We start from the raw sequence: 21,344 nt of genomic DNA on the forward strand, positions 1-21,344 counted from the left end.
CTTTTGATTATGCACTGTTCAGTAAACATTTGATTGCTTATGAAATTTGAACACTTAAAAGAACAAAAAAGCCATTACAGGCAGGCTATTACATTTAACTTTATTAACAATAGTACATGGTACATAAGAATCATTGATATGTGGTTAAGGATAACATCACTTGTGGGTGAACACTGAAAAATATAGGATTGTCAAGTTAATTTATGGTATAGAACAGGTCAGATGTGGGATATAGAAAAATATGTTGATCTATTCATCAAGTAACACAGCAGATGGAGGGGATTAGGATGGATAAACAGACTGGAATGTGTGGACATCAGCTGGGATGCCATGGTGATGTGTCCCACAAGACATTTCACAAAGGTTACACAGAGGCTAATGGGAAAGAGGGGAGAGGATTCTAAAAATAAGTTGGACATATTGTAATACTAGTGGCTCTTCAGACATATCAAAACATACAGTAAGTACTCCTATAAACTTGAATTCATGCAGTACATTTGGACAATCAATAAATACATGTTTCTTTTTTTTACTTGAAAATGAGAGAAGTCCCAAATGAAGCATTGGTTATGTTTGTCAAGGTGTGTTCTGTTACCATGGTGGTAAAGCTGGTTCAGTTTGTTCCATTTCACAGCGCTCTGTTGGCATGGCGGCAGAAGGTCAACCCCCTCCCTCACACGTTCGAGTCCTCGTCTGTCACGCTAGCCTCGGGGGAGATCTCCGTAAGGAACTCCTCATCCTTCAGCATGCTCTGCAACACACACCTCGATTCAAAACGTGCTCGTCTCGTCTGAGAACTCCTGGAGAGCTGGTGTTTTACTGCAGAACTCTGCTGAGATGCTCTCCTCAGGTACAGAGGGAGATCGTGTTGTGGCATTAATGATTTCTTACCGTCAAGTTGTTGATGCCCTCGGAGAAGGCTCCTATCTGCCTCACTGTCCCCTCAGAGTCCTCCATCTGCAGACACAAGCAGCACATTCAACCACACTTCACCTCCACGGTAAAGAATACAAATAAAATGTTAGTCACTGAGTTTATTGATATGTCCTGGAACAGTCTCGGAAGAAGCAACGGTAATGGCCTGTCACCCCTCCTGAAGGATTTCACTTGTGGTGAGGGGAGGATTTGTGCTTGTTCAGTATTCCGTCTGCATACTACATTTAAAGTTGTTGATGCCTGCCTTCTGCTCTCAGACACTTTCTGAGACGTGCAGAAAGGCTGAGACTCAATATTCTGCTCCCCTTTTGGGAAAAACACCTCGTCTCAATATTCTCACACCCTCGTTTCAGAAACACAGTCCAAGTCCTCTTGGAGACGCCTGATGGAATCATGGTTCCCACACAGACCTGTTCCAGGACGCAGAGGTCGTCCTCGTAGATCCTCAGCCCCCTCTGGAAGCTGCTGTTCTTGGGCATCTCCACGTCCATGGGGCAGACATACTCGTCACTGTCCTCCTGGCGTTTCTTCCGCAGGGTCCCGAAGCTGCCGAACGACAGTCTTCTGGGCTGGGGGGGGGGTAAAGACAGTGAGGGGTCAGTCAGAGACGGGGGCTATAGACTAATGAGTTTGAGAACGCTTCCTTTGTTTATTCTACTGCCTGGGACCAGGGGTGAACATATTACCATGGAAACCCATCATGCCCTTATTTTCTTGATTTTAATTGGCTGTACAATGTTAATAATAGAAAGGAAAGCTGACGCAGCCATCTGTTCAAAGCAGTGGAGCACCTCCGGGACTCGTACAGGCGTCAGCCCTCAACCAGCACTCGCCGTGACTCCTCCCACCCCGAGGGTCAGACAGGCCACAGGACTGACCTCTGGGCCTGCTTACCTTGACCTTGGCGGTGGCGGTGAGCACAGCGTAGTCGGGGTGCTCCAGGCACTCCTGCTTCAGCCTCTGGGCCTCGGAGCCGATGAGCAGCTGGAAGTGCGTGGCCAGGTGGCGTCTCAGCAGGGTCTTGTTGGGGGGGATGTTCAGCAGGAGCGCCAGGGTCTCCACGTTGAATCTGGGCTCCAGCACCTGAGGCGGAGCACACGGGGGTCACGGGGAAACGTGAGGCTGGTTCTAGTCTGTGTTGCTGCCGCCATCATTCAAACTGTATTTTCAGATTTGTAGTCAGTCCTACAGAATTAGACTAGTTCTGTAGTCTTTGGCTGCAGCTACTGTCATTCAGACAATACGTGGGGTTTCTTAGTCTGTCCAACACCTGCTTTCATTCACAAGTATATTCCACTTCTTCTGTCCCGTCTCGCTGTGTTACCATGAGTCCGCCGTGCACGCCGCTGCCCCGCAGGTTGGGGGCGTACTCTGCTAGGTCCACGGAGCGCAGCCACTCCATCACCCTGTGATTGGTCCACTGGGAGATCTCGGCAGGAGTGACGTTGTTCTAGACAGAAGACAGACATGTGTGTGTAGTCCTGTACACTTATCTAAAAGAAAGGAACGGGTGATGATATTGACAAGTATGTCGGACCTCGTCAGAGGGGCGTCGTCGGAGGCAGTTTGGCTCGTAGAAGTTGAGGCGGAGGACCTGGATGGCTCTCTTGATGCTGAGGTGGTGGAACACACTGCCCACTTTTAGAGACAGCAGGTCATCCTGGAGAGGGAGAGGTCAGAGGATGGGGTTAGCATTGAAAGCAGGCAGCGAGGACGTGCTTAAGAGAGGGATACGAATGGTACGAGATGGAGGGTTGGACTCACCACCGTCATGAAGTGCAGCATGCGCCCGTCAACGCGCCCCTCCTCAAACTGGCTCTTATACTGAGGCAGGCCTATGTCATCAAGCCACCCTGAGGGGAAAAAAGTGGCCCAATGGTGACGTAACAGTGCAAAGACGCAGCACATCCAAGCACTTTCACATTCACTAAACGTCCTACAGCGCATGTTTGATCGTCAAAATCCTACTGAAACTCAAGTTAGGGCGTTCACTCACTGGTCACCCAGTTGTGGTCCAGAAGGCCCTTGAGGTCATCCTCAGAGCCCAGGGACTGCAGGGCCAGCAGCAGCTTCTTCCTGTGAAGGGGGTGTTTGAGTCCCAGCTCCTGGGGGGACGTGTCAGACAAGATCACACATCCAGATGGACACCACATAGCTACTGCTAACTATACTAATGTACTATGGTTACATCATTTCTACAGTGTATAGCATGGTCACTGACCCTGCCCCAGGTTCCCCAGGGCTTCCCATGCCCCCCCTCCCCTAAACAGGGCCCCCCAGACTGCCATACCTTCTCCAGGTCGTGCTGCGAGGCCTGCAGCAGGGTGTGCCCTGAGCGGATCCATCCCTGGGCCTGGGCCATGTGCAGACCCAGACCCTGCTCCTGCAGCCACACACACACCTGCTCTTTAGTCCACCGAGCAAAAGGCACCTCCACGTCACTAGGGGGTCAGGGCGAGAGGTCAGTACCAGCTACCAAGTTTGACGCTGACAAACACCTTCACCCATGCATCTTGTCGGCTTATCCGGCGGGAGGCTCCACCTACTTGGCGCCAGGGTGCAGGTCACGTGACCATCCGAGACGGGGGCCCGCGGTGGCCCTGACTCCTCCCCTCTTGAACTCTGTCTCTGCCTCGTCCAGGTTGAAGGAGGTGGAATGACTTCTCCTCAGCCTGTGTGGAGAAGAAACATCCATAAGTATAACATAAGGAATGTAATGTTTAAATAGTGAAGGTAAAAGTGAAGCTAGCCAAGGAGTGCCTGCTCGAGTACCATTAGTAGTGTGGTCAAATGTTGAGGAATCGAGAAGGGAAAAAAAAAGTGAAGGAAACTTGTCTCACCTGCCAAAGAACTTCTTGAGGCCTCTGGCCTTCTTCTTGCTCTCGGGCGAGGCAGGTAGGTTGTGGTTGCTCTCTCCCCCTTGGGTCGTCCGGGGCGGAGCCCCCGCCAGGTCCAGGTGTTCTGTGCCCTTTCTCTCCGTCTCCGCTGTAAAAACACACCATGAGAACCACAGCAACACCTGGTACCTCCCACCACCACGGAGAACAACGCAGGCTGCCAATAGGGTTCCAGGACTACAACTAAGATGGCCACCACCACCATGATAAAAATGATTTTACGACAACCCATGGCCACCGCCACCACTATCAACAGGATTTTAGAACTACAACTCTGATGGCCGCCACCACCACAACAGCACAACACACCAAGCCAGCCACACGGAAGCGCCACAACTCCATCCGCACATGCAAAGGATGGATCGAAGAAACTTCTCACTGACATTGAGAGCATTTCTAGACTGTAGACTCAGAACTGAAAGGACAAACGCAGCATTAGGCAGCGTCATTGCAGATGGTGTCGCATCATGGATAAGGGACAGCTGGATATGATTTAGTGAAGGCAGAGTTCAGGGATAGGACTAGTCACACAAGCACAACTGTCCACTTGTTTAATACAAGTAAAACACTGAAATAAAGAGAAAGAAACTCACGTAAAGGAAAAAAAACTTGAGAAAGAAAGGAAGGTTGATATGCTCAGATTCTAACACAGAAGTGTGACCATACAACCTGAATCATATATACAGCTAAAATATACAACTCAAAATGACAGTATTTCATTGGCCATGGGTAGCCAGGTTGATAGTCTCACTCCTGTGTCAGTATCCCTGCACACATCCAGCTGTGTCATCCTGAGCTGCCAGTCTGCACGCCTGGCCCCTCCGGTAGACACCAGGGGGCGCTACCACTCTACTGTACCTAACGTTGGTGCACTGGCACTCCGACTGCGGTCTTCACATCATACAGTAGCAACCATGGAAGGTGTGTGTGTGAGGGAGAGAGAGGACAGAATGGAAGGAGAACACAATGTGATGATGATGGAGATGGATGGACACGCAGACAGAAAGACGACGACGACAAACTGACGCACACATATAAAACACACGTGAAATGTGTGATAACAGCATGGTGACACACAGTACAACAGATTTTGTACAGAGACGTAATCCTCTGACACGACATCCTGACAGACCACAGACTTGGTGGAGACACTCACCCAGGTTGGGGCTGCTAGCGGTTCTCTTGCCTCCACGCATCTTGAAGAAGCCTCGCCCAAAGGACGAGCGGGCCTTCTTGGACCCAAAGCTCTCATCCCCTGAGACGTTTGGTTTGGAAAGCGAGGTGGATGAGGGACTGGACTCCTTGGTTATGCTCTGCAAACACAGAAAACAGACCTGCAGCGTGAGTCTTCACTGCTGTTCCTTTTCTCAGTTCTCTTGCTTTCCCAGCCATGTGTAATTGAACCAGCTGCCTCAATTAACAACTCCAATTGAACATGATGCAGTTCCACCATTCAACCATTAGGTGCCACCAGCGTAATTATAACCATCCAACCCAGAACTGAGGAATTTGTTCTGAATACTGATCCATTCTGACAGTCATTCATCCAGAGATGAAGAGATCACTCAGTCGAGTGGAGGGGCTCAGTGACTCAGTTTTCCATGCCAGGGATAGATTATATCTTAAAACATGCCTTCTGCATGACTAAACTGTGTGTGTTTCATTTCCTGTCCCGTTTTGACGACGGGAGTTCAAGTGGTCCGTGATAAAAGCTCTTGTGTGAATATCAAGGTGGTTAAATGTCACCGCTACAATTGTGTCCAAAATATTAAATATTTTCACAGTGTTTCACAGAAAGCCTTAGTGAAGGTTAGACTAGTTACTATCTAGTTAACTCACTATCCCGTAATCCGGGTATGCTCCAGACTTACCTGCTCAGTACTGCTGGTTATGTGGCTGGTACTACTCGACTGATGGACGTCTAGGGGGCTGGAGGAGAGGGACAGTTGGTTGAGTCTTAGACAAGTTTATCTAATGTACAGAGAGAATGAGACTGAGTCAACATGGGGTGTGGAGGGTGTGTGAGCGGAGCGGAGGGGAGTGCAGCCCCGGGCCAGGCGTTACCTTTCTGGGGTCGGGGCCTCTGGGTGGCTCTCCTGCTCATAATCTGAGAGCTCTGTGATACAGGGGACGACCTGCACCACATTCAAAGATCCGAAAAGGAGAAATAATCAGCGCATGGCTCCATTACCGAATGTGCTCCTTTCGCAAAACATAGCTGAGAATCTCATTCACTTTCCCTGCTAAAGTAATATCCAAAAGGCAGGACCTCTTGAACTCCCAACATTCCAGTGAGAAATTCTGGGAGGTTTTTTTTGGAGGGGAGGGGTGGGGGCTAAAATGAGGTTTTGGCCAGGAAGCCCAGAGTCTGGGGTGCATCCTGTGTGTGGGTTGTTTCAACATGGGGGTGTTGTTTACCTCGCCAGGCCTCCTTCCTGCCTCCGCACACTCTTGCAACACCAGCATGGCCCTGTCCATTTCCATGGCAACGTGAATGGACGGCGATGCGTCATCTGGGATGTCGTCGTAATCATTTTCATTCAACTTCTCTGTGTGTGTGGGAGGAGGGGAACATGTGTTAATTGTTACACAAACTTGGTGACCATGGGGCCCCAACACAAGACGCCCCAACACCACTATTCAAGCTTCTCAATTAAATCTCTGACTAACACCCAACTTATACAGCAGCTCACCTTTCACCAGGTCCTGGACCATCTTGTAGCGTGTGACTGACTCCTGAAGATCCTCAATCCTCTGCTCCTATAGACAACATTATAGGAAGGAATCTATCAGTTGGATAGATCATATAAAACACACTCCTCTTAGAAAACAAATGTTTCCAGTGTAAAATAGAGCTACGGGATACAATCTCAAAAAGGAACTCGTAGTGCAGTTGACCTTCTCAGCATTGGCTGTCACGAGGGACTCCAGCGCCCTCTTCATCCTCATCATCTCTGCATCTGGAAGACAGGAGCATTCCTGTCGGTGAGCGGGCACATTCCCCATTCCTGAGCCATGTGGCTGAGAGCGGCACAAACCCTCCACGACTGTCTCATCTTACTGTAAGTATAGCACGGGATACTGTATTTACAACATCTTTCAAACGCCTCAATCTTCTCAAAGTCAAAAAGCATTCCTGTAGAATAGCAGGGGATAAGGCTGTCAGCAGAGGGCTGAGGGGGTGAAAAATCATGTATAAACATGAGTGGTATGGAGCCTGCAGACAGATATGGTGGACAGGGTGAGAGGCACAAACAGCCCCCTGTATGAACCTCCCAGGAGTTATGGACCACTGTAAATCTCTGTGTGTGATTACTGTATGTCAAAAGAGGTATTCCCCCCACTTTTAGGGGGAAATTTCCCTACTTATACAGTATTTCGATGAAGGTATACATAATTGCTTAAAAACAGCGGCTAGTTACAGAAGACGTTTCAATGGAAGCGGCAGTAATGTTGGAATGTGATGAGCTTCTTGCCACATCAAATTCTTCTTCACAACCACACTGTCATTTATCAGCAAAACATCCACAGTGTATGAAGATTCCAGAAGACAGATCCTATCCTTCAGGGCCACCCTCCCTCCTCTCACACACACACACACACACAAACCTCTGTCCCCTCCATCTGTCCTGTCAAGACTCAGGACCCCCAGCCTGCCTTCGTCCCTTAGTGTCCTCAGCGCCTCCTCTTTGCCCTCCAGCAGCACCTGCAGGCTCTGCAGCTCCTCCTGTGGGACCAGACAACACCTCGGTGACCGACCATCCTGACTCACACCCCAGCTGGACATCCAGCTGGTTTGAGGCACCATTAAAACCCTGGGTGCGACCAGGAAAGCAAAAAAAGGTACAAAAACACCAGGTGATCGTTTCAGACTCGCACAGCTGCTGGACATTCCACTGCAAACGTGTCCAAGGTGGACCTGACTGGACCTGAAAACAGGTCATCCATAAGCTGGACCCTGTCTGCTCGCTTCATTTAGCCTGGAGGACTGAGATCCTCTGTGAAACTACGATAACATCCACAGCAACAGTACGCATGCCAAGGCGAGAGAGCAGAGAGGATTAGTTTGTTGTGAAAACTTCTACTTAGCTTACATGGCGGAAGTGAGAGGCAGAGAGCAGAGAGGGAGGGGCAACAGAAAGGGATTGTTTAGTAGTCCTTGGGGAAAGGCCAAGAGAGGAAGTTCCTGGGCTGGAGACTGAAGCTCTCCTCCCCAGCGACAGTGAAGCTGATAGGGCTCCACCTTCAGGGCCGGACCCGAGGGGCGGAGGGAGGAGGAGGGGATGAGAGCAGAAAAGGGGGGGGAATAAGTCTGAAAGAAAGAACATTACGTGGGTAAAGAGGGAAAGGGATGGTGAAGAGGTTTCAGACTTCCACAATTACACAGTGCTTTATGCGAGATGAACCAGTGGAAAACAAAATGTAATTAGAAAGCACCACTGGCCAAGCCATCATGGTTGATGAAATGTGACCAGATGGCCTTCTACTGTCCTAGCAGCCCTGGGTGACCTCCAGTGGTGCCATACTCACTTGGGTACACTTCAGTTTCTTCTCACACTGCAGTCTTTCATTCTCCATATCGGTCACCCTGAACCGCAGATCTGTCACTTCCTGGTACAGACCCTGAGGGGAGAGGAGACTGAAGTTACCCAGGCACTGAAAAAGGCACTTTTTTCAATATGCGGATATAGGATGGGGATAGTTTTGTTGTGTGAAGGAGGAGGGAGAACAACAAAAACAAGATGAATAATAAATATCTTGGTTGGTGGAAGAGGTGAGTGACTGCTTGTGTAATGAATCCGTAGACAAGTTACGGTCTTCAAAAACTGTCACAGTAAATAACCATGGTACTGTTTTCCTCCCATTCAGGGATATCGCTGGGTGGTGCACCTTGGAGCAATTACCACGTAAACAGACCCTTTATGTATTATAATTTATGTAATTGAAGCAGCAAGGCGATTTAAACTGTATATTTAAACAAACCTAACGGCCGCAGTGCAGCACAGCAAATATTACAGAAATACATTACACTCTGGGGGTGTGTGATTTATAGCTGAATTAGACCCAGCTGGGGACAAAAGAAGCATTAAATCTGTGCTAGACGCTGCTTTTCCACCCGAGCCTGCACCCTGCAGCTTACTGTGTCTGAAACCCACACACTGGGAAGGCAATATCCTCCCAGCACTGGCCCAGGCTTGCATGGAGATGGAGAGAGTGGAAATCTTGACTCTGCCTCTTAGGAGAGGAGAGAGAGGATGGAGAGATGGGGGAAGAGAGAGAGAGAGAGAGAGAGTGTGAAAGAGAAAGCAAGAGAGAGGAGAGAGAAGGGAGGGCAGGAAAGAGGGAGCAGAATGACTTTAGGAGGTGAAATGGTCTGCAGAAGGAGGTGGGTGTTTTTGAACGCTCTGTCCCTGTCGGCTAAATCCACCCTGCTAGTGCATTGTGGATCGCAGAGCAGGGGAGCTCAAATGGAACAAAATAGCCTGCGTGCATGTCCCCAAAATGTTCGGCAACAAAAAATTTACACAAAAAAATAACATTTGGCTCCTTCAAGTAATATCAAAACCATTGTGTGTGTGTGTGTGTGTAAGCGTGCGCATCTGCGTACCTCACTATCCTTTTTCTCTCTTTCCATAGCAACCAGCTTCAGTTTCAGACTGGAGACCTCAGTCATCAGCTCCAGCTTGTGTGTCTCTAGGGCTGTGCGGCTCAACACCTCCTGCAGCAACACACAGGACACACAACCGCAGGAAGACACCGCGCCACAGCTCAAAACAGACGCTTATACCCATGAAACATACTTGTTCTAAATGCGGTCATTTGTATGGCAAACCGGGATTCAGATCATTTTAAGGGCATTCAGATGAGGTCCCTCATATAATGAAGCGCTGAACAACACAGTCCTCCCTGCTGTTGTGGACCTCCCCACCTGTTGCAGCAGTTCCTCTGTGGCGTTGAGCTTCTCTCTGTGTTCATCCAGACACACGTCCAGGTCTCGGATCTTCTCCCCCTGCACCTCCACCTGGTCCGTCAGCACGCTCACCTGCGCGGGAGGACCCCACATCCACCGAGCAATACATGACCAGGTCATTACAGACAAAACAGAGTCGATAGAACCTGAAAGTTAGACTGGTCAAGAGGAACAAAATGCCTAGAGAGACGAGTCATCAAACATGTTAAAGCAGCTATCTCACCATCACTTGATCCATATCAATTTGCATACAGGGAGAACAGATCAACTGAGGATGCCATTGGCCATTGTGCTCCACACACTACTGGAGCACCTTGAGCAGAAGAACACCTATGCGTGCTGAGCCCCCTGCTCTATACTTTGTAGACTCATGACTGCCTTGCCTCTTCCTCCTCCAATCTCATTGTCAAATGTGCCGACGACACCACAGTGCTCGGCCTCATTAACAGCAACAATGAGACTGCTGACAGGGATGAGGTGCAACACCTGGAGTCATGGTGCCACTGCAATAACCTGGTCTTGAACATCAAGAAGACCAAGGAGATCATTGTCGATTTTCTATTGGCGCAGAGGAGGTAGAGAGGGTGCCCAACTTTAAGTTCCTGGGGGTGACCATGTCTGAAGACCTGTCCTGGGGTACTCACACTGCCTTAGCTGTGGGAAAGGCCCAACCACGCCTCTACTATCTGAGGAAACTGGGGAGCGCCAACATCCCAAAACCACTGATGGCAAACTTTTACAACTGTGCCATCAGCAGTGTGTTAACATATGGTTTCTTAGTGTGGTTTTCGAGCTGCACTAAGGCTGAACAGCAGGCGCTCCAACGGGTGGTAAAAACAGCAGGGAGAATCACTGGGACGACTCTCCCCGAGTTCAGCACCATCTACGCCACCCGCTGTCTGAGGAGAGTGCATAACATCCTGCAGGACCGTCACCACCCAGCTCACCATCTGTTCCTCCTGCTGCCCTCAGGTAGAAGGTACAGGTCCATACGGGCCAGAACATCAAGACTGACCAACAGTCTGTATCCTCAGGCTGTGAGGCTTCTAAACAGTGCCCCCCCTCCCCTTTCTGCCTCCCTCTCATTGACAGTAACCACATCCACCATTTACAATAAATGAACTGGACTTCGTATTGTTGCACAAATAACAAAATACTCCACATCTCTTGACTGTTCCGCCGTTGTTATGTTCTGTCCCCCACACACACAAAAACCACAAACAAATAGACACACGGACACAGTACCACTGGGGACGTAACATCTGTTAGGTCGTCCATGTTGTTAAAGCCCTACACGATGCTGCGAATACTGAATATTGTTATTGTTAATGTTACGTGTATTGATTGTGCTAAGGTTTACACAAGGGTTATTTATGGGAGTTTATTGGAGGGATATTGCACTTTGTATTGCACTTTTATGTCAAACTATGTGGTGTTTGAATGCTCTAAACAGAATTTTGTTGTTTTCTATGACAATGACAAATAAATCTATTGAATTGATTTGAACTAGAGAGAGCTCCTCTTAAAAGTATCGCCGGTGGTGTATTTCTTATCCACTTCCTGTTTAGTAGCCGGGCTGGTCACACACCTGCAGAACGAGACATTCCTTGTCGCTCTCCAGGCGAGAGAGGCGCTCCTGGTAGACGGCGTCGAGGGAACCCACTGAGCCGTGGCCGTTAGTCTGGAAGACACACACAGGCTCCATCACACACACACACACACACAGGACTAATGTACAATCAGATCTCACTCATTCATGCACAAACAAACAGCAACCATGCGCTTCCTGGAACTGAACAATCCTATATGTTGACAACAAAGAGTATATTGAAGGTGCCTTAGCTGCCTAATGACCTTGGCCATTGTAGACCAACTATTAGCATCTTTCCTTTTCCAAGGGGGACACACAAAAGAGATAAGCAGTTTAACAACAATGCTTTCTCAACAACACGATCACGTGGGTGTCCTTCTGTTCATGGCCCTCTAGGTGAAGGCAGAGAGAGGGATGCCACGTGAACCTGGATAGAGGAATGACATGTAAAGGTCAATCACCCCCTCACATGCATGTGATTTGTGTTTGAAGTGGAAATCAAATCAGAACTCAACTGTCCTCGGATTTCACACATGGAGAGAGAGCAGGAGTCTTACAAAAGGAAAAGAAAAACGAAAGGGAAGGGGGGAGACTCACAGACATTTAAACTCACAATGAATCATCTGCAGTTTAGTGGATGGAAACCTTTTTTTCAAGCATGACTCGGCTGCACAGACACTCGATCAATCACAAAGCACGCCATAACACAATACTCACACACTCCCTGCCGTCCGGCGGGGGAGAAAGAGGTTAGGACTGAGAGACACAAGGCAGATCCCAGCAGAGCCACGTGCAGCCAAAAACAACTCTAACTTTCTAAAAGTCTGTGGCTGTAACATATCATCGGTGGACAACTGAAACTGATGTTATTGCTGTATGTATGTGGATCAGTTGCTAATTTGACACAAAGCATAAGCACAGTACAATTACAACCCATATTGACAAGTAGACCACGTTTCCTCGTGGCGACTGGTGTCGGACAGAGCGCGGCCGCCCCCCTACCATTCGCCCCTGCAGCCACCCCACGAGTCCGTCCGCCGTGGCATGGGGCACCTGGCAGCGCAGGCCCTCCCTCTCGTCCGCGTCCATCAGCTCTAGCGCCCCCCGCAGGTCCTCCAGCAGATGCAGGGCCCGCAGGCTACCCAGGAAGGGAGAGGTGGGCGACTGGCAGTCAAACAAACCGTTGGAGTAGTCCATGGCCTTGGATCCTGGGAGGAGGGGAGAGTGGGAAGGAGAGGGGGTGGAGGTGAGGACAATGCAGACATCCAAACACCCGTGCAAACCCCTTCAATCATGTGGACTAATTGACCATCACCAGACACCTTTAGCTCAGGTCAAATGGGTTTCAGAATGTGTGTTATTATATTTAATGGCATTCATTCTAAAAACAACAAAGGACCAACTGAGTATTAATCCGTCAGTCAGTGCTCGCAGCACAGGCCTGTCTACTGGACCAGTGCTCCCTGCTCTCATCATCTGAGACACCATCTGTCAACCTTTCTAAATGTCAACCTTCATAAAGATGTAGGACTCAAAATAAATAATAAATAGATGGGAAAATAAACATGTGCAGAATTCTATAAATATACACAGAGGATAGCTGCAGAGCAAAGTTAGAACACTGGTTTCTGTGGTAACAGGAGGGGGGTGAGGGGGTAACGTGACCAGCCATCTTTCTTCCATTGGAAAGGTTGATGCTATAATTAGACAAGTCAGCGGAAAAGCAGGGGATGTCTTAAACCTGATTGTTTCTGCTTATCTGGACATGGAAACCAAACCAATGCCTCTGCACAGAAATGTCAGAATATCTCAACCAGAGAAGTATGGCTTGAATACCATATTCACCATTTTCTGCTGCCAGTGAAACAATGGAAAATCTAGTGGAAGTCTGAAGGCAGCGGAAGGTTGTGGGGGTGGATACTATGGTCTACTAACATCCTGTGAACACTCACATTGAGCAGTCTTCCTAAGGCACTCATTAAGAAGCAGCATCAGTACATTAGATATATGGGTGGAATATTAGGTGAGAGAAACTACACACCAGCACTGTTTTCCTGTTTCACTGTTAAGTATTGAAGAGGGATTTGTCCGACAGATAACAGAGTGTGTGCAGCTTGGGTGTGCAGAAGTCTCTTACCTGCTATGATCCCATCCATTTGCTCCAAGGCCGCTGCCAACATCTCGCTGGCATCGGACATCATCTTCACCCCGCTGTGCCCATGAAAGGAGAACAGATGGGAGTGTTAGTTTCATTGTCACACAGGAGCAGAGAGACACAAGTGCATATTGCCTCTATTATCCTCTGACTACTGACTGCACTCTTGCTAAGAAACCAGGGTACAGCTTGCAACCTATTTCGAAACTCGTGCAAAGGAGGCAACAACAGAACAGAATAAATTGCATCACAAGCCAAGTACAAAGCAGGTTATTAGGCTATTCCCACACAGGCAGTCCAAGACAGAGTGGGCTGAGACTAGACTCTCCCTGTCAGCAGATCGCCCTCAACCAGACCACAGAGTGAACAAAACTAAACACACAACCCTGTGTTTGTAAGAGATTCTGAACCTTCAAGGTCAAAGTACAGCTTCGCTGATCAGAGCCTTCTTGGGACTTCCTGTGATGTCCCAGAGCTGCAGTCTCAGTCCATAACTTGGTGATAATAGGCCTGGTGCTGAAGTCAGTGAAGCAACCCTAGGATTTTCCCGTCTGTTTGAGATGGAACAGGATGTGGCGGATTCCCATGTCTTGGGTGATCAAGTGTAATTACAGTTCATGGCAGAGTGAATCTGAAGAGTGAAGGCTTGCCTCGGTCTTTATAATTAATACTGGGCTTTGATAAGGAAGTCCAACAGGAAATTTGAGACTAATTCGTCTGGTATTTTCGTCTGGGGCATTGTGACAGGCTAGAATACTGTTATTTATTTACCGTTTTTAGACTAGTAGGAATCATTCCTGGCTATATGCCGTTCTGATATTAGAAGCATTAATTACTGGCAAATTGAATAAGGCCTTATACATATTACTATAGTATATTCATACATACTGTTTATATAAATCAATCAATTGGAAAGATTAGCATTGCAATGTAGTCACGTGTAAAGATAGTGTTCATACATACATTTTAATTGAGCTGTGTCGACTCGGTATCTCTTTTCATCAGTTCCTAGTTTAATTGTAAACAACATTATATAACACCTTTCAAATGCCAGCTCCACAGGCCACATTTCTTTTCAATCCCTTGGCAACCAGTTTGTTCCCCTTTGGAAATTAAACACCACAGCTAAGAGCATATCATATAATGTTAATCTATTTCAGACAAAACAGGTGTAGCTGATCAGGTAGGAACAACACCAGAGTCAGGTAATAATGAAAAACAAGAGAAGACTAATGAAAAACAAGGATGAACTTAGTCTGTAGTGACAGTACAAGTCAAACAAAGATTAGCTTGATGACATGTTCTTTATAACGCCAGAGCCCCCCCCCCCCTTCCCCCTCTGGTAGCCGTTTCCCACCCAGGGCATGCTGGTCAGTGACCCAGCAGTCGTGGGATGGGGGTTGTGGGTCTTATCAGGAATAATGTTGCCATTCTCCCTGCGATCCTCCTCCCAGCGCATGATGGTATGACTGGAATGCCAGCCTTCCAAACCAACGCTGGACGGCGTCCTACCCTCTGAATGCCAGATCCACTTGGAGATGTCACATGCTTTCAAGATTTACTTTAATCACTAACTACACTAGTTTATATCAAGCTCATTGAATCAGCGAAAAGCGTGAGAATGCCCAAAGAAAAAATTACATCTTGAGGGGATTTAGGATATAAAAAAGTGTTTGACTCTCAGGTTTTCCACAATGGAACCCAGAGTTAAACCCATTGGACAGGTCATGGCCCTACATGTGGAGGAGGAATACCCCCTGTAGGCCCGGCTAGCATCAGGGTTAGGAGTTTGGTTGAGAGTGGGGGGGGGGTTGCCTCACTTCCATTCTCCCCCTGGGTCAGAGAGTCACACTCAGCATGGTAGAAAAACCATTAGACCAGAAGGGCATCATTACAGCATGGACTTCATTAGAGGCTTGAGGGAGCCTGAGTGTTCATGAATCAAGTCTTTTGTGTGCCCTTGTTCAGTCATGGGCCCTTTGGGCAACATGGGTTAAGGTTTCTTCTGAAATACAGACTTGCTCACGTAGCAGTGCACTTACCCTGCCCCATAAACACATCTCTAATTGAGCCAGCTGTGGAACTGCAACTGAGGAAGGAGTTACGAATGTGGAAGCTAGAAACAATGCCAGGGTTATTAAAGAACCAACCACAACACTGTGTTGGATGGAATACTACGGACTTATGAAACCAGACCATTTTTCAGTTACTAAGACAATCGGACTATAAAGCGTTACCAGAAGGTACCACAGCTACAGAGACAAGGCAACCTATTTTGAAACGCAGGGTGGACGTGTGCCACATGGGTTCTCCTTAGGAACAAGTGGGTTTTTCCTCGGTTCTCCCGCCTGATGGAAACCCGGCCCAGTCTCTCACTAGGGAAGCTTTGTTTGGTCAGCTGCTTGTCTCACTCCCTGAAGGGAAACCTGAAAACTTGGCTGCTTTTCCAAATGGAACAGCGGTTTTTAGAATCCAAACATTTTAGTTCTCTCCTTGGGATGCCGAAATAGAGGCTAGAGCCGTGTGAATAATGAGCAGCATCAAGTAGGTTTGAATTTTAGACTTTATTTAGCCTATTTCAGTAGGCCTGATGCTTCTATGAAACACAATAGAAGAAGTATTCTAGATGTTTGTTACTACAGATACATTGGGAGTGGTGAGGTCTCAATGTCATTAGATATCACATTACTTCTTAACCCCTTTTTCCATTAGATTCCTCCAGTGTCTCCCAATTATGAGAGGTCACAGTGCCCATGGGACCAATACAATAGCATTTGTTGTTTTGGTCATATGGAGTCAATTTTAAGTTTAGGCATGATGCTGGTTTTAATGTAAATGGTCGTTGAACTTCAATTTCAATTTATTAAATTAACAAATCAAAGTAATCATGTGGCCACATACACTTTCAAGGTAATGCTATTTGAAATACCCCTTTTATTCTAGGCCAAATGGAAGAGAAAAACAATACTGGAAATTGGCAGTGAAATAATCCAATTCCTTCACATAAACTCAATGAGCCAGTATAATATAGCCTAGCTTTATGATGTCAGATGGAGCAAAGACTTTCCATTTTAGTTACATCACCCAGACACTGGAAGTTTCATCCAAAATCAGTTGTAAACCACAGTCTCCACAATGGAAGCGTCATGGTTATCTACCCAGTCTCCCAAAGCAGTCGGCCAGTTTGAGCTGTTTCTGAGTCAGTAGGTTCAGTAGTATCCACCCGGCAATCTGGAGCCGTTTAAGGTGTTATGTGAGATATTGGTCTGGTGCCTGGCTCGGGCTCCTCCAGAACCTGCATGAGTACCAACAGGGGTGAGGGGGAGGATCACTCTACTCCCTTGGGTTTCCTCCAGATGTGGTCCAACTAGGGGCAGTAATACTGGCACACAAACACACCACTTATCCCTCAAGCTTGTGAAAATAACTACATCTTACAGACAGCTTATCATTCACCTAGAAAAAGTCTTTGTGAGCACAAAACCATTTTGGAAAACAAGCAGGTAGGAGATCCAAACATTAAAAGAAGTTTAATACACTAGACAAAACATTAAAGGAAGAAAAATATTTTCAAAAATATAGAGTGAGTGTGTAGGAGTTACTATGGTTTATTTACATAGTTTGACATCAACCAGATGTAGGGATATGGAGGGGGAGGAGTGTCTCACTCAGAAAACACATAGCTTGACCCACTGATGAGGTGCACACACACACACACACACTTGTTTGAGCACACTCAAGTTGCACAGACTCAAGCAGCTATTCACTTCCTCACTCTCACATCACGATACATTGGCAGCACAGCAGCGGAGATTCAGCCTCTCTACAGACGTGTCCTTCAGAAGTCAACAAGCTCAAACATTTGTCTCCCCAATGTGAAACAACAAAACAAGCTCATAAACCACTGCCTCAAGCGTCTACTTAAAGGTGACATGACATGAAAACTTCATTTTATGAGGTTATTTAACATTAATATGAGTTCCCCTAGCCTGCTTTTGGTTCCCCAGTGGCTAGAATTTTCGATGAGTGTAAACCAAGCCCTGCGTGTTCTTCTCCGCCTTTGACAAAATGAAGGCTCAATTGCGCTGTTTGAAAATCTCCCCCTAGTGACGTAGATAGGGGGAAGGTTACCTCCCCTCTCTCTGCTTTGCCCGACCAGATCATCTGGCCCGCCCAGGAGAAACTGAGCTACCACCGTGCAAGGGCGAGTGCAATATCGTTTTTTCCTGGAGAGACATCATGGCGAGCAAACAAACGAAGCATAACAGTTGCTCAGTGCTTGGATATACAAATGCAAGCACACATATTTTTTTTTTTTTCCTTCATCCGAGCCTCTGCACAACCCGCATCTTAAATGTATTTTCGCTGGAAATGCGCCGCCACAACTTCCCAAAGTGTTGTAGGTCTGCACCAAACATTTCCTCAACTTGAGCCAACTCAAAGCTGGCCTTGCTGAAATTAAATTCTGGATCATTACTAAATCTCCTTGGTCAAGCTACAAACCTTGGACAAGTAAGTTAACTAACGCTATATCATTTTGTTGCTTTACTGTATATGGTTACCTAGCTTGCTTTAACATTAGCTCTGCAGCTAACAGCTGAGTTACTGTTGCTAACGTAAAGATAAATGGCATCAAGTATGTGTGTGAATACAAACGCTGTAAGGTGAGTGTTGTACACTTCTTTGTTGTTTGGATAACCGTTCTGCTGTTGGTGTTATGGCGTGCGCGATATCCGCCTTTCCCCTCATTGAAATGACTGAGTGTGCACCTCTGCAAACCAGGGTGATCAGATGAGAATGGCTAAATTCGAGGCATCTTACAGCAACGGGGGCTACGAGCCATTGCGATACATCCTGTAAACATTAGCGCATGTTGCCGCCCCTCTCCTCCTCATTAGCGTTTATAGCTACAGACACAGAAACAGCGCGTTCTGAGGAAAGCTGATTGTGGGACAACTTGTAGTGGCTATAATTCTGCACCATGGCTGAATTTCGGGAAAGAGACTTCAGATACAATATTAGGGGACAACTAAGGCCTATATAAAAGCATCCAAAAACAGCATGTCATGTCACCTTTAAAACACCCCATTCAATATAACTCATCTTTGTGGCCTAGTATGTTTTGTGTCTGTGTGAGGTGGCCAAGATGGACGTTGTTGTCACGGTCTGTGAGGGGTCTAGTTCCAATAGAGACGTCCCCCCTGTCTGTGGCTACCAGTCTCCCTCCTCTGTAGCCAGAGCCAGTCACAGCACACAAAACAGCCCTTTGTCCTCGACAGAGTCACATGCTAAGTGAGGGATAGTCATCCCAAGGTGCCAGCGTTGTGCCACGTGCCGGGGCTGGATCCCAGACAAAACAGAGAAAAAGGCATGGCGTGTGCGGCACATGAACTGAACAATGTCTCCTGTAGACAAGAAAGCAAGGAAGGGGGGGGGGGAGGTTGTCTGAGATCTGGCTGCTACTACGGACTGGCTTTGTGCAAAAGGGGCTATCTGTATCTTGCTTGCCTCAGTATGAGTCTCAGTGTAAGGTTGAAATGTAGATTTTCTGGGCGTTTTAATGAGCTTTGCTGTAGGCTTTAAGAAAAAGTATTGTAACACTTTCCATGCAGTAGTTAAACACAGTGTTGACTCTGCAGTTCGGTTCAAATGCCCCGCATGATTGAATGAACAAACTACAACAATCAGTAGAGGCTTCATGTTTAAAGGCTGGCAAATGCAACCTCACACAAAACAACCTTCACCTTGTTCTGACAGGAAGTACTTCCTGACACGTGTTTGAGAAATGTCTTCCTTTCAGTCAGTGCCTCTTTTCCCAGCTACTCCTGGTTTTTCTCAGACAGTATTCCTTTGTTGAAACAGGAACTACTTTCTTGGTGCGACGAATTCTCACAATTTGCATTTTATATGGATATTACTATGCAAAAGTAAGCAAGAATTTGCCATGGAACAAAGAAGTTTCACATGAAAATGTCAAGTACTTGAGTCATTTCAACTCCAACATCACCAAAACAATATATTCAGTGTGCCCATTAAGGGTTACGCCCAGAAGCCATCCTGCCTCTCAAAATACTGCACCACAGAAGTACTACTGCAGAAGTATGTATGGAATGCATGGTAAAATCGACAGAAAGTTGGGCAGTATGGTGAATTTGCCTCACAGCAAAAACACTATGTGAACTACATTTCTTGCACACAGAATTTTATGATGTTGTACAGCATGACTTACCAGCCTGAGCACTGAACACAGTCTGAACAGATTCTGACTGACAGCATGCCCAGCAAACTAAGCCCTTTAACAATGAGAAATGTCAGCACAATATTGTGTACAAAGGTGTTCAAAGAGTGTTCTGAATTCAGAAGCACTTACCTACTTCAAAGAAAACATTCAGACAGGTGACATGGCATTGCATTCGACTTGGCTGGAGATCATAGTATTTATATTATTTTCAATATCAGAAGCACCTGCTGTTTAATCTCTGAATCTGACTTAACTAAACATAATTCAGTTTATACCAGGTAGGGTGAAAAACGATACCCTTTAACTCAAGAAAGGCTGATACAGTTACAAACTTTAACTGTGCTGCTTTTCTTGCAGGTGGCACTTGCATTTAGCCACTCAGAACAAACAAACAAGTGTAGTCAGAGTGAACCTGAGTCTTTGTCTTTTGCTATGCTTTAAAAACCCATTCTCGAGACCGGGAAACTTGAAGCCCAAACACCTCCAACGTCATTATGTGGAAAAACTCCTTTGTGAACAGTAAGTTACATTTAGACGCAAGTATCCGTATGCATCACTCAAGGAACAAAACTGCAACAATGAATCCATACATGGTCCAGGATACAAAGACATCAAAGCGTTAGACATAAACCATAGTTACTCACTAATTACTGACAGCTGTGCTGAGCAGCCAAGTACTGTATGAGCACAATGGTCGCAAAGTTAACACTTCGGTTCTTTTCATGTTTAAACTAAAAAGCCATTACTGTAACCGCCTCAAGAAACCTCCACACCTTAACATGCAGGTAACTAGTGGTAAGTCTGGTCAAATCTAAAATAATTGCCAAGGTCTCAAGTTTCGAAACTATAACTTTTGACATGGAACACTTACCTGACAATCAAATAACCTCAAAAAAGCAGGATCCTGTAAAGGCCGACCTTCCTGGTAATCCAAAAGTTAACTTTTCAGCGATCACTTGCGCCGTACGTAACACCTTTCCAATGAAGTTGCATAGCGAATTCCCAACTTCCAGAACTTTGAGGAATACTGGGATTGTTCGGGGTGAAAGCTCTCTGCGCATGCGTTGACTCAGGCCAATCACAAACCCCCATGGTTGTTTGCCAACCTAAAATTGAAATTCCGATCATTTGGTCACTGACTCCAAAACGTAAAAAATACGCCTGTGGTTTATGGACATGTTAACTGGAATTAACATGTAGATTTATTTGATATGTATTTAATAATCTCATGTTCATGTAATTTTCTAAATAATTCTGTCGACCCTAGACACGAACCCATTTGTCAGATATGATGGTTGAAAAAACATTTATTTAGCAACAGATGGAGTGTCAAGGCTCATACTGAGTTATGAGAAGGGAAGGGTGTACTTGGTACAGTACTGTATTTTGTCTACTTTGACAGTTAATGAGCACCAGCTGTCACCAATTACTGTTGAGATCCTTCAAGTAAAATTATGTGAGTATGTAGATTTATAATGCCAACTGACTTCACATAATTTTTACACTTAAACTTAGATGACATTAAAGGTTACATACCATGAATAAAGTAATAT

At 46.6% G+C, this 21,344-nt stretch overlaps 1 protein-coding gene across 3 annotated transcripts; it reads right to left on the reverse strand.

Moving 5' to 3' along the window:
* Nucleotides 1-237: 237 nt before the first annotated feature.
* LOC146276577 (liprin-beta-1-like) lies at nucleotides 238-20,818 on the reverse strand. 3 transcript variants are annotated; one of them, XM_084701246.1, is made up of 26 exons: nucleotides 20,663-20,818; nucleotides 13,533-13,606; nucleotides 12,398-12,603; nucleotides 11,393-11,485; nucleotides 9,763-9,876; nucleotides 9,442-9,552; nucleotides 8,364-8,456; nucleotides 7,443-7,560; nucleotides 6,732-6,793; nucleotides 6,527-6,593; nucleotides 6,252-6,382; nucleotides 5,898-5,968; nucleotides 5,705-5,762; nucleotides 4,990-5,146; nucleotides 4,692-4,724; nucleotides 3,777-3,921; nucleotides 3,483-3,608; nucleotides 3,227-3,377; nucleotides 2,933-3,041; nucleotides 2,701-2,789; nucleotides 2,474-2,596; nucleotides 2,261-2,386; nucleotides 1,831-2,019; nucleotides 1,347-1,505; nucleotides 892-957; nucleotides 238-751 (listed from the first exon to the last, which is right to left on the reverse strand). In XM_084701246.1, exons 2-26 carry the CDS (start codon nucleotides 13,594-13,596, stop codon nucleotides 674-676), a joined length of 2,739 nt encoding a protein of 912 aa, XP_084557372.1. In that variant the 5' UTR covers nucleotides 13,597-13,606; nucleotides 20,663-20,818; the 3' UTR covers nucleotides 238-673. The 3 variants fall into 3 exon arrangements, with proteins under 3 accessions (XP_084557372.1, XP_084557374.1, XP_084557373.1); XM_084701248.1 differs by lacking the exon at nucleotides 4,692-4,724; XM_084701247.1 differs by lacking the exon at nucleotides 20,663-20,818 and having other exon boundaries at nucleotides 13,533-13,715.
* Between the last annotated feature and the right edge of the window lie 526 nt (nucleotides 20,819-21,344).

Source organism: Hypomesus nipponensis, chromosome 7, assembly GCF_054491055.1.
Source record: "Hypomesus nipponensis isolate SF chromosome 7, ASM5449105v1, whole genome shotgun sequence".
NCBI classification, from domain to species: domain Eukaryota; kingdom Metazoa; phylum Chordata; class Actinopteri; order Osmeriformes; family Osmeridae; genus Hypomesus; species Hypomesus nipponensis.